The 12,842-nt window shown below is 33.6% G+C and overlaps 1 protein-coding gene across 1 annotated transcript in view; it reads left to right on the top strand.

Annotated features, from left to right (window-relative positions):
• The window catches only part of NCAM2 (neural cell adhesion molecule 2), a 108,667-nt gene extending 104,735 nt beyond the window's left edge, over positions 1 to 3,932 (top strand). The window contains exons 17-18 of the mRNA XM_063304711.1: positions 391 to 510; positions 3,567 to 3,932. Of these exons, the coding sequence (XP_063160781.1) occupies positions 391 to 510; positions 3,567 to 3,678 (232 nt within the window). The 3' untranslated portion in view covers positions 3,679 to 3,932. The remainder of the gene's footprint in view (positions 1 to 390; positions 511 to 3,566) is intronic.
• The last annotated feature ends 8,910 nt before the right edge of the window (positions 3,933 to 12,842 follow it).

Here is a 12,842-nt window from a genome sequence, read left to right as displayed (position 1 = left end):
TCTTCTAGGCTCCTACTTAAGCCTGAAAAATTATGTTGCTGCTTTGATGTGTCAATTAAAGCAGCCATGACTTTAATAGGACTGATGAAAGCAGTCAACTTTTTTTTTCCAGGTTTGTGAAGAAACCTGAAAAAAGGACACATTTTTTTCAAAGATGTGTTGCACTCACTCTCCTGCATATTCTGAAATATCTCTCCCAGAAATTTTAGTATCCCAATCAACTTTTGTGATTAATAATATTTTGATCCCACAGCAAAGATTCTGGTGGCACCTTGAGAATTAATAAATATATTTTAGCATAAGCTTTCATGGAATAGGGCTAATAAATATCCACCATTTTTAATCAAAACATTAGTGCATTAAGGATTTTTTAACTTTATTTTTATTTAGGAAAGATGGATCAAAAGAACCAATAGTTGAAATGAGAACAGAGGATGAAAGAATTACCAATCATGAAGATGGAAGCCCAGTAAATGAGCCCAATGAAACAACACCATTAACAGAACCAGAGTATGTATTTTATATTTTTTTAGTAACTTCATTTGTAAGACTAATGAAGCTTCCATGTGAGATAGCATTAGGTCAAAATAATAATTAAAAAAAAAGGTTTAGTTCTACAAACCAACTAATATATAACAAATTGTTAAAGGCACTATGTCTATTAAATCCACCAGCAGTTACCAATAGGGTGATAAGAATCAAAATAATGTATTTCATTTTAATCTATCACTAGTGAAATCAATTTTTAATCCATGTTGTAAACTTAAAATATAGGATTAATTAATGAGCAATATTGTCTGTAAATATCTGTCGCTGGTTTTATTTAATAGAAAAATATATTTTTAAGAGATATAAGTACATACCTGAATAACATAATCTAGAACTTTTTTCAAAGCCATTTTTTTCTTATTATCTAAATTACAAGGATGCATGTGTGTAAATAGGATTAATTATGCAAATTCTAAATAGATTGTGTTTATTTATGTAAAACTATTCACAAAATTAGGAATTGTTAATGGTTGTTAAAGTGTAAATAATAGGCATGGAATATACCTTAATGTTTTCCTCTTAATCCAGTCCAGTCTGGATGAGGGTGGTCAGAAATTGCATTAAATTGTATTAATATTGAAAGGAACAATTAAATTGGTGTGATTGGTTTTATATCTATGGATCTCATATTTGATCATAGGAAAGTTTTGATTCAATCATATATTTACAGTATTCATTTATTCAATCATATGCATAAATGACACTTTCAGCAAAATGGATGAATATGTATGTATGTATGTATGAATATTTTGAATATATATATATATATATATATATATATATAATTTATTTATTTTTCAAATTTCTATCACTGCCATCTCTCTCGAAAAGGGGACTCTACATGTGTGTGTGTGTATACAGATGTATACAGATATATACATACATATACATACACATACACATATACAGTATATATTAAAAAATGGAAATAAACTTTGAGCAGGAGGAGTATTACAGACACTGACCAGTTCAAAAAACAAAAGAAGAAGAAGAAAACACATTGTGAGAAAGCAAGTAAAAGCCACAGTAGGATTCAATAATTATAATACTAGAATAGTTAAATTGTGGGTGCATTTTAAAAATAATAAAACAATAACATCATAGTAATGGGATAACACCAACTGTAGATAAAAAGGATCTGGATGTGCAGCTACTACTGCCATATCTAGCTAGATATGGCAATATTAGCTGCAGCTGGGCATCTGTGTAATGAGAGCAGTATAAGAAAATGAGAACTAATATTTCAGGAACTTCTTCATCACAGAGAAAAGTTTTTGTAATTGGGAGAGCATTAAATATTGCTTGGTTTAGGGGTCTTCTGAATTTGGAAACTGTTATTTGGCTTAGATAACTAGCCAGCTTGAAAAACAGGAAGTCCTGGGAACAAATTTTTGGGTATGGCAGCCAGATTTGATTGGGCTTCCAAATATTCGGCATGCTATTCAAGGGCTGTCCCTGATGCTTATATCCCATAATCAGGATTGCATTAAGTGAGAAACCATAGCACTTCAGTTTATCATGCAATATCTTATCCCAAGATGAAATAGAGTCATCGTTTAAAATCAGAGCTGGCAAGTCCACAGGAAAAAAATAGTAACCTTAACCAATAAGAAAAGATGCATAACCAAATATGAGTTTCAGTTTTGATCACACCAGCATACTACAGGATGCGGTTAAAGCTCATAAAGTTTGCTTTAGATCAGTTGGGGTCTAAGATGACAGCACAGCATTGTTTGCATATAGGAGGATTTCAAGGTGTCCATTCTCTAATTTTGAGGGATGATAAACTAGATAATTCATCTTGGCCACAAGAGGACTGATATACAGATTGAACGGTAATGGTGCCAAGATTCATCCTTGGCTAACTCTTCTGCCCACAAAAATTTCCTTCCTGTAATAGTCCCTCATACTGCACCTAACTTTTAAACCAGGGTTCTCACCGAGTTTATATGTAAGGAGAAGCAGGTGCCTATCTACCATAGAGTTCTTAAGTTTATACCATAATTTTTGTCTAAAAATAAGGTGAAAAGTGAATCTGAAGTTGATAAAATAAGCATATAGTGCAGATCTGGGCCTAAAACTGTATTTTTCATCTAGATTTTGCAAAATAAGAGCCTGATGTTATATCAAATGTCCAGCTCTAAAGGCTGTTTGCTCTTCACTGAAAGTATTTTCTGATTTTATCCACTATAAAAGTATATTGTACAATGACTAGTATAGAATTTATCCTTATTATACTAAGGATAAGGATATACCAAGCCAGTTCAAGAGCCAGTGTGGTGTAGTGGTTAAGGCATCAGACTAGAAACCAGGACACCATGAGTTTTAGTCCTGCCTCAGGCACAAAGCCAGCTTGGTGACCTTGGGCCAGTCACTTTTTCTCAGCACTAAGATGGAAGCAATGGCAAACCACTTTTGAAAAAGCTTGCCACAAAAACTGCAGGGGCTTGTCCAGGCAGCCTCCAAGAATCAGACACAATTGAACGGATTAAAAAAAAAAGCCAGTTTTGTCTAGTGGTTAAGGGACCAGGCTAGAAACCAGGAATTCTAGTTTTGCCTTAGGCATGAAAGGCAGCTTTGGGTCAGTCACAACCCCTCTTGGGGTTGTTGTTGTGGGGTAAATAGGAGGAGGAAGGAGTATTAAGTATGTTCCCCACCTTGAGTTATTTATAAAAATAATAAAGGTGAAATAATAAAAAAAAACCTTTAAAAAAAGGCTAATGTGCCGATAATTAGCAGGGAAATGTTGGTTGCCTTCTTTATAGGCTGGAACTATCAGAGCTAAACCACATAAAACTTTGATTTTGAGTTAATTCTCGATGCTGCAATTTTATATTAAAACAATTCTAGACAGATTGAAACTGTAAAATAATGGAGATAAATTTGGATTGGGAATATATTGACAAGCAGAAAGAGCAGTGTAAACAATTAATAAAAATATATTGCAAATGAAATATGCATTCTCTGTTAACATTGGTTTCCATCTGTAATACTTCTTTTTTCTGAATTTATCTTAGGAAATTACCATTAAAGGAAGAAAATGGAAAAGAAGTTTTAAATTCAGATACTATAGAGATCAAAGTATCCAATGACATCATTCAGTCAAAAGAAGATGATAGCAAAGCATAATACAACAACAGCTATCTAGAGGGGCGAAAAGGCATGTGGATTCTAATAAATCTGTGACCAAAACTTTACATCTGACCTTAGTTTTTGGGCAATTTAAGAATAATTCATGGAAGTAGTTTGGTCTACTTCTGTTGACTGTCTATTTTCATTTTAATTCAATAGTTTTAGTCTGTAGTCCTGGCTGACATCAGTACCATGGCCTCAGTTCAGCAAGTCAGCCAATATAAATACTGTAATTTATTTTATTGCTGAGGAAATTGCAATTATTTATCAAATATTAAGATACCCTCTTAGCCACAGACTATACATAAGATAGCTGTACTCTTTTAATGGAATTAAACCCATGACAGAAAGTGCCATAGAAATTTATATTTGTTTGCAATTTTAAAGATTTGGTTGCCTTTATATAAATATATATAAATGTCAGTTATAAATTAGGTTTATGTGGCTGGATGATTGCAGCTGACCCTTTACTTAAGAGTAGATTGAATGTTTTCAGGGTATTAGCCTTGTACTTCAAATCAATTCTTAAAGAGAATGAACCATTCATAGGTTTGATGTACAGATTTTAACCAAGTTGTGAACTATTTTGATGAAAATATTGAACATATCCTAACTTCAAAATCCACAGAAATTTCAGTGCTTCAGATATTTTGTATTTATGTTTGAAAAATTGTGTGTAAGCTAAAAATGTCAAAACTTATTTTGTGTAAAAAAAAGAAAAAAGCCAAGAATCCTGACTATGACCATAGCACTCAGCTTCAAAGAACTCTTATAACAATAAATACAAGCTCAACTGAGTTATCTCAGTTGTGGTTATAAAACATAATATTGTGCAGACTTTCTTTTTGCTCATTTAGTTAAAAAAAAAAACTTTTATTAAAACAGATAAATATTGATATAACACCAAAGCACATTTCCAGAAAGCTACTTGGCCCTTTTTTCATACTTTTCTTCCTTGCTGAGCAGGATTTTTTTTTAATCTGCTGTATCATAAATCAGATTTGATTAAAAAAAATAAATCTCAGTTCTTAAAGAGGTTTAGCATGCGGTAGGAAATAATACACAAGAAAGAAAGGATAAAAACTTTCTTATATGTATGTAACCAGTCACAGAATTACTTTTATTCCAGAGCTAAATATACAATATAAGTAATGAGATATTTGATATTTATACTTGTTTGTTTTAGTTTGTGATAATAACAATATATACTTAATCCTGGAATAGCTATCAAGAAAATCTTTAGTTCAATATTAGGAAAAAATATATACAGGTAGTCCTTGACCTATGACCATTTATTCAGCAACTGTTTGAATTTATGATGGCACTGAATGAAGGGACTTATGACCCATGCTTGAAGTTAGGACAGCTGCAAGCACACCTGCAGTCACTTGTTTGTGATCTAGCCCCTTGGCAATAATTCACACTTATGGCCAGTTGTCAAGTGCCCCACGATCATGTGATCGCCATTTGCAATCTTCCCTGCTGGTTTCCCCAGAAAGTCAATGGGGGAGGCGGCAGGGAAGGTGTCAAGTGACTGCCACCTGGCACAAGGATTCCTTCTTATCTCTGGGGGCTGGCTGAAAAAGCTCCATGATGAAATCCTGTTTGGATTTTAGCACAGAGCTTTTTCAGCCAGCCCTCAGAGAGCAGAGGGAGTTCTCTTGCCAGGTGGCAGTGGCTTGTGACCTTCCCTTCTGGCTTCCCCATTGGTTTTCTGGAAAATCTTCATCAGGGAAGATTGCAAATGGCAATCACATGATCGCAGGGCACTTGGCAATCACAAGCTGCCACCGCCTGCTGAGCCAACTTCCTCTCATCTCTGGGGGCTGGCTGAAAAAGCTCTGTGCTGAAATCCAAGCAGGATTTTCAGCCATGGAGTATTTTTAGCTGCAGAGTGTAGAGGCTTCAGAAGTCTCACTCTTCTGGGGCTGAAAATCCAAGCAGTTCTGGTCCCTCATGCACCCAACCTGTGCTGCATCCCGGTGCACACTACCAACCTTCCCACATACCCCCATGCACCCTTTGCTCCATTCCCCATCTGGCAGTGCCTGGGGCTTGCAAATGACTTGATTGTGGGAAGCCAGCAGGAAGTTGCCTCACCTAACAACCAGGGCATTCACTTAACAATGGCAACCAGGACTGCCAGGATTGCCATCGCGAAGTTATTCAGTCACATGATATTTTGCCTAACAACCACATCACTTAGAAATAGAAGTTCTGATCCCAATTGTGGTTATAAATCAAGGACTATCTGTAATAATCATCTTCTTCCTAATTCACAGATACCAAATATATTTAGGACATCGTTCTTTGAGTTAGCCGTAATGCCATTTCAACCAGAAATAAGGACCTCTGAAAAAAATTGAGGATGCAGAAATAGAAATCAAGGCACAAGCAGAGACACTTCCACTTTGAAATCAGCAGATGTATGTTTGCTGGTAGTCTGTCACTTCAGAACCTTAAGCTTAAATTCTTGATCAGGAAAGCAAAATGGACTATATATGTATATCACTTTTCTTTCAATGGATCTGGTATTTATTAAACTATCACAATATTTTTCTACTTGGATATTTATGGGAAGCTTTACTGTGGGAATATATGTGTGGTGTTCTCTATCAGCTCTTGTTACACTATGATCTATCTGTCTGTCTATCTATCTGGGATGAAACAGAAAACATCCAGTTTGTTATGCTGAAATAATAGATGAAGAACAGAACACAATCCAGCTGATCATTTCACTGATGCTTACATATATATACATTTTTATAGCTTCATTAGTATCTAGATAAATTAACATTATATTTTCTCATGCATGTAATATTATTAAGAATATAATGAATTTTAATCTCCCAACTACATGTATACCTGGGTTTTCCTGGAATATAAAACATGCATGGTCCAACAAGAAAAACACTGATGTTGGAATGTGTGTATCATGTCATTAAGAAAGCTAGTCAGTTACACAAGTACAATAACTTGCTGTCAAACTGGATCAAGCAACAGAGAAGCAAATGCAAAATATATAACCAAAAATAGTATTGCAAGAGAAGAACATTTTAAACTAAGGCAACATTTTCTATTTTGCTTTTATTTCATAATGGAAAACTACCCACTGACTCTTAAATATACCTATTACATTTTTGCTATATGACTTAGTATATTCATAGGAAATATCAGTAATTAGATATCAGTAATCTGAATGTAATTATCAGTAACCATAACTGTTGTTAAAACATAATAAGCTCAAGTACAGAAGTCCATTAAATCTTTTGAGCAACTTGAACTAATATATAAAGCAGCAGTACTTTAAAGAAAATGTTCTGAAAGGATTTATTTATTTATTTCATTTCTATAGTCATCCATCTCACTGTTACATGACTCTGGGTGGCTTACAATAAAATGAATAAAATGCATAGAATACACAATACAAAAAATAAAAATAAAAATAAAATACATAGCATCTGGGCATTATCCAACCAATCATTTGCACAGCCAGGAAACGGGCTCTATCCCACATTCAGGGCCCCAGGCTTGGGCATAAAGCCAAGTTTCAAGGCCTTATGAAAGGCCAAGAGGGACAAGGCCAATCTAATCTCAGGGGGAATTATGTTTCAAATAGTGGGTACCATGGCAGAAAAGGCACTCCTTCAGGGCACCACCAGCCAACACTCCTTAGTCAATGGTACCCGGAGAATGTCCCTTCTGCTGGATCGGGTAGGATGGGTAAAGACAACTGGGGAGAGACAGTTACAGTAGTCTAATCTGGAGGTCGCAAGAGCATGAGTGACCATGAGCACCCCCCCCCGATTATTCAATTGTTTCTATTGAGTAGATAGCAAAGGAATTTCTTCATTTCTGTTCTTAGCAGAAGATTTTGGTGATAGGGTTGTATAGTACTGTGGGTAGAGATTCTTCACTGATATGCATCTGTGACATTTTCCACAATTTCCATACAGGAGTGGCCAGGTGAAGCATTCAGCTCCTGTTTCAGCTTTACAGTTAATTCAAAACCTGCTGGTCACTATAGCACACTTTTAAACAGGATTTTCCTCACATCTGCATTATTTACAGTTACCAAGTCATTGAACAAATTGCAATAGCTGATGGAAAGCAATTTAAACAAAAGTTAAAGAGTATTTCAGTATAAGAAATGTTTGTATGCAGTTTGAAAGAAGAATGTCAAATATGATGATTAAATTATCTTTACTTGAAGTCAACATGGCATTGTCCAAACACCTTTGTGTATAAATCCTTTTTAAAGAAGAAAATAATAGATTTATTTGGCTTGCTGTAAGTTAAGTTCCAGAATTTCAGTATTTCTTTTGGGGAACTTGATTTAGCTGTGCAGAATCAATAAAATCTTGATTTTGATGTATTCTTCTGTGGGATTGGACACCCGTTTCTTGGATTTCCAAACTTCCAAATGGTTTTCAGAGTTTTTGACCTTATTAATCACAATTTTCTTTAAACACATTAAGTTATGTGAGAATTTGTCCTCCTTAGATTGTTTCCTCTTTTGTTACTATGACATTTGGGGTTCTAAGGAACTAGAACAAATATTATCCTTTTGTTTGTGGATAATGCCATATTGATGATTTATGCAATGGGTTAATAAAGAGAATGAGTTCAATACCCATATATATATATATTATGCCCTAAAATGTAGGAATGCCAGGCAAACTTAGTGCTGAACTTACATATATAGATTATTAGGTTTATACACATTTGCGACAGTCTTTCATAAATAAGTTAAATGAATGTAAGTCAGATTTTTACAATGTGTTTTCATAGCTATATACAGCTTAATTCTCAATAAATATTTGCTTAGTTTTTTTTTTAATGTATAACTATCAATAAATGCACTAAATATGTCACGTTTTGTTTTTTTGGTGAATAAGGAATCTCAGAAGTTCAATTGGGTGTCAAACTATTTGGCTACATTAATTATTAAAATTAATAATCAAAATTTAAAAATATCATGAAATAACTATTTTGTTTGCCTTTGTTTTAGTATATCACTATGTGTATTTATGTGTCAAATTTTGTTTTTCAGTGGGGAAAGAATGTAATAACAAATAAGACGGTTTTTGAAGAAGATTAAAAGATTGAAACCTGCAACTAATCAGTATTCTCCATAAAATCAATAAGAAAAACAGAAGTACCATTCCTATATAAACTTTTAAAGAAGTTTATTACTTGGTCAAATCCTTGTGACTGAAGTTTAGATAAATCCTATGAATAAAGACCATTCAATATAGTTATTAATACCCAATTAATATGTTTTTAACAACATATTTGCCTATTCTTTGTGAAGAATAAAATAGCTAAGATATTGCTAATGTTTCTGATATTGAATTATTGCTTCTGCTTTAGTTATCACAATAAATTATTTATCCTAAGCTTTTACTGCAGCATGTAACTTAAGTGCTACTAAATATGGAAAGGCCACAAGTATGATAAATGCTATCTATTAATTACTACAATCACACTTTTTATGAAGAAAATAAAGTCTTTTATAAAATGATTTTACTTCAGTAGGTCCTTGCAAATATTTAAGAGCTGGTAGCATGTGTTGTCTTTCATAATCAAGATTCTGAAATCACATGGAAAAAAATATCTCTGCTTTTCATAAAATATAATTACTGGATACTCATTAGGTTATTTAGGTCTTGATATATATTTTTAAAAGTGAAAATAAAGCCATGTTTTCCCCTGGATTGCTCATGCTACTAAATAAATATGACATTTATTTAAAGGTACAAACAAGATATAATATTTTTTTGATCTCCTTATTTATTTATTTATTTTTATGCGGATGTCTGATAATAGTGAAGAAAAAAATATCCATCCTAAACTATTTTCAGGTAATTAAAACTGGGAAAAAAACCATTAGAAAATTGGTTATTCATGTGATACAACCATGGACTACAGTATTTGTAATGTTATTTATTTTATTGATTTAAATATGTTATAGCTGCCCAACTCTGATGGACTCTTAGTGGCATACAAAACCAAAAAAATCCATAAAAACAGATAATTATTTTAATCACCCATGTATAAGTAACTAATGCACACATATGTTCCAAGAATCTGAACATATCTACTACTGCAACAGGGGAAGATTTTATTAGCAGTCTTCAGATCAGTTTTAGCTTGTTAGCTATCTTTCCTTTGAAAATTATTTTGTGAACTCTATTTAAAGTTCAGGTTTGAGTAATGGCATTACTTAGTTTCTGGAATAAAATAAAATGAGTGTAGTCTAGCACATTATTTCTCCACCTCAGCAACTGTGGACTACAACTCCCAGAATTTCCCAACCAACATGCTAACAAATAGAATATATATATTCTATTCATGCTATGAAAATATGTGCAGAAAAGGATGTTCTAAACCAAATGGAAAAGAATGTTATCTGAAGGTAAAGAAGGTAAAGATCAGGATTAAGCTCAGGGCAGATTATATGAAACCATCATGAAAAATATCAATAACAACAAAAAGATTTATGTATGTTGTGAAAAGAAAAACTAAGGAGATGCATTGCCTGAAAGAGAACTTTACAACATGCTTTTTAATTAAGCAAGATAAAAATGAGTATAAAATTATAACAGTGACAACATATATATAATTTCTAGAGGTATAGTATGCACAGAAAAATAACAAGTTTCTCCCCTCATGAGAAATTTATATACAGGTCAGGAAGTCACAGTACAGACAGAACATGGTAAAACAGACTGGCTCCAGATTGGCGTAAAAAGGATTAAAATAAGGCTGTATACTCTCCCCTTATTTATTCAATCTGTATACTGAATATATACTGTATTACGGGAAGCTGGATTGGAAGAAGAAGAGCATGGTTTTAAAATTGGAGGAAGAAACATCAATAAACTGTGCTATGCTGATGATAGCTAAAAATGCAAAGGATCTGAAAGTTCTACCAAAAAAAAATGTCAAGGGGCAGAATGAAAATGGACTAGAATTAAATATAAAGACCAAACTAATGGCAACAAGTAGAACAGCCAGCCTTAGAATAGATAAAAAACTGGAGGATAGCTTCTGCCTTTTGGATCAAGAGTAAAGGAACAAGCAGTCAAGAAATATGCCACAGATTAGCACTTGGTAAAGCAGTCATGAAAAGCTTGGATGAAATATTTAATGCTGTGATGAGCCTAAACCTATAAAGATAAGAATAATGCAAACCATGGCATTCCCTGTGACACTGTATGGAAGACAAAGTTGGACTTTTAGAGACTGTAATGCTGGGAAAGATGGAAGGAAAGAGAAGAAGAGAATGACCACAATCAATCAATCAATGTCCATTTGTATTTTGAATTAACAATTATTTTTTTCCTGCACATCAGTGTGTTTTCACAATCCATATACAAAATTAACTGTAAATGGGATGTATTAATTCTCTCTCTCTCTCTCTCTCTCTCTCTCTCTCTCTCTCCCTCTCCCTCCATACATACCTACATACTTACATATATACCAAAAAAGATATGCAAATGCTGAAATTTTGTATTAAGAAAGACACAAAGTACACAAAGTATAGATTACAGTTATGGCAATTGTTTGTCACTCACTACCTTTTATATATTAATAGTAAAAGAACTTTACTTTAACAAAATGTTGCATTTTATGTGTACGTATACAGAATCTCTATTAGGCAGGAATAATTTGTAAAAAAAGCAGTCACTGTTTCAAATCTTTTTTAAAAAAAGATTTTCAGAACACTAAAAGAATGTATATTTAAACTGTTGTAAACATTAGAAAAATTATGAATAATTGCAGTAGCACAATCTGTTGTGCTACATAGATCTTGCTATTTATAGGAAGACTTCAAGCACATTAGCATTGTGATGTTTGTGATCCTAAAAAAATTAAAGCATTCAGTTCAGCAAATACAAATACTTGGTTCTACAAATACTGTAAACATAATTGACAATTCAATTAAAGAGCTTTCAGGCTTGATCACAACTTCCAGATAAGGTAAGGATGAGAAAAGGAATAAAAATATTATGTTAATGTACATGTTTTATCAGTAAACAAGATGTTGTTGAAAAAATATTTTGTGTAATATTCTGTATTTTCAGTCTGTGATAGAGGGGATGAGAGCATCCTGGTGGCCTGTGCAATGTGAGGTACTATAAGAATCGGTTCTCTGTCCCCTGTTCTTTAATTTCTATATGAAACTTCTGGAAGAGATCATCTGACAGTTTGGGATGCAGTATCCCCAGTATGTTAATGATACCAACTTTATACAACCGTCCAGGCTGTGGGGGATACATAGTTGTCCTATCTCACTGCTAGGAGGTTGGAAGAGAACAGATTGAAGCTGAATCTAAATAAGATGGACATATACATGGGGCTTTCTGTCAAACCCAAGGTTATCTCTGGATATACAAGCACTGCCACAGGTTCACAATGTTGGAGTCCCTCTGGTCTCACAGGTTCAGTTTGAACATCAGAGGCTGTGGCTAGAAGGGCCTTTGACTAACTTCAGCTGAATAACCAATTGCAACCTTACTTGGTACAGGAGAATCTAGTTACAGTAACTCTGTTATCTTTATCATTTAGTTGTAATGCGCTTTACTTGGGGTCGCCATAAGGACTATTTGAACTGAAGTAGTCTGGAAAGCATTGGCTTGTGTAGTCACAGAATCTTGGTGCTAGGAATATATAACACCAATTTGGTAGGACCTCATTTGTTACTGATTGGTTTTCTGGTACAATTTAAAGTGCTGATGTTAATATATAAAGCCTTTCCAGGCTTGGCCTGCTCTTCTCTGAATTGATTTGACTCACTAGTTCCTTTAGGGAGAAGTTACATCTGGTTCTGAGAGAAGTTACATCTGGTTCTAGACTGAAGCTAGAAAATACTGCTTTTCCATGGCAAAACCGTGGTTTAGAATAGCTTCCTGATGGAGATAGGCTATACCCCTCTTTGTTGACCTTCAGAGCATTGTTGAAAACAAGAGTTATTTAAGAGGGAATTATTTTAATTTAAGAACTTTACTATTTTAATTATTTATTTCTTCATTTTTATTTTCTCATTTGTTGTGTTTACTTTCAGGGTTTTATTATGTTATATTTTAGTCATACCAAGGATATTTTATTTTTTATATACTATGGAAGCCATGAACTTTCCTATCAAATCTATAAGA

This window comes from Candoia aspera, chromosome 5 (genome assembly GCF_035149785.1).
Source record: "Candoia aspera isolate rCanAsp1 chromosome 5, rCanAsp1.hap2, whole genome shotgun sequence".
Classification (NCBI taxonomy): Eukaryota; Metazoa; Chordata; class Lepidosauria; order Squamata; family Boidae; genus Candoia; species Candoia aspera.
Note: the sequence above shows the minus strand (reverse complement) of the source record. Positions and strands in the feature narration are given on the sequence as shown.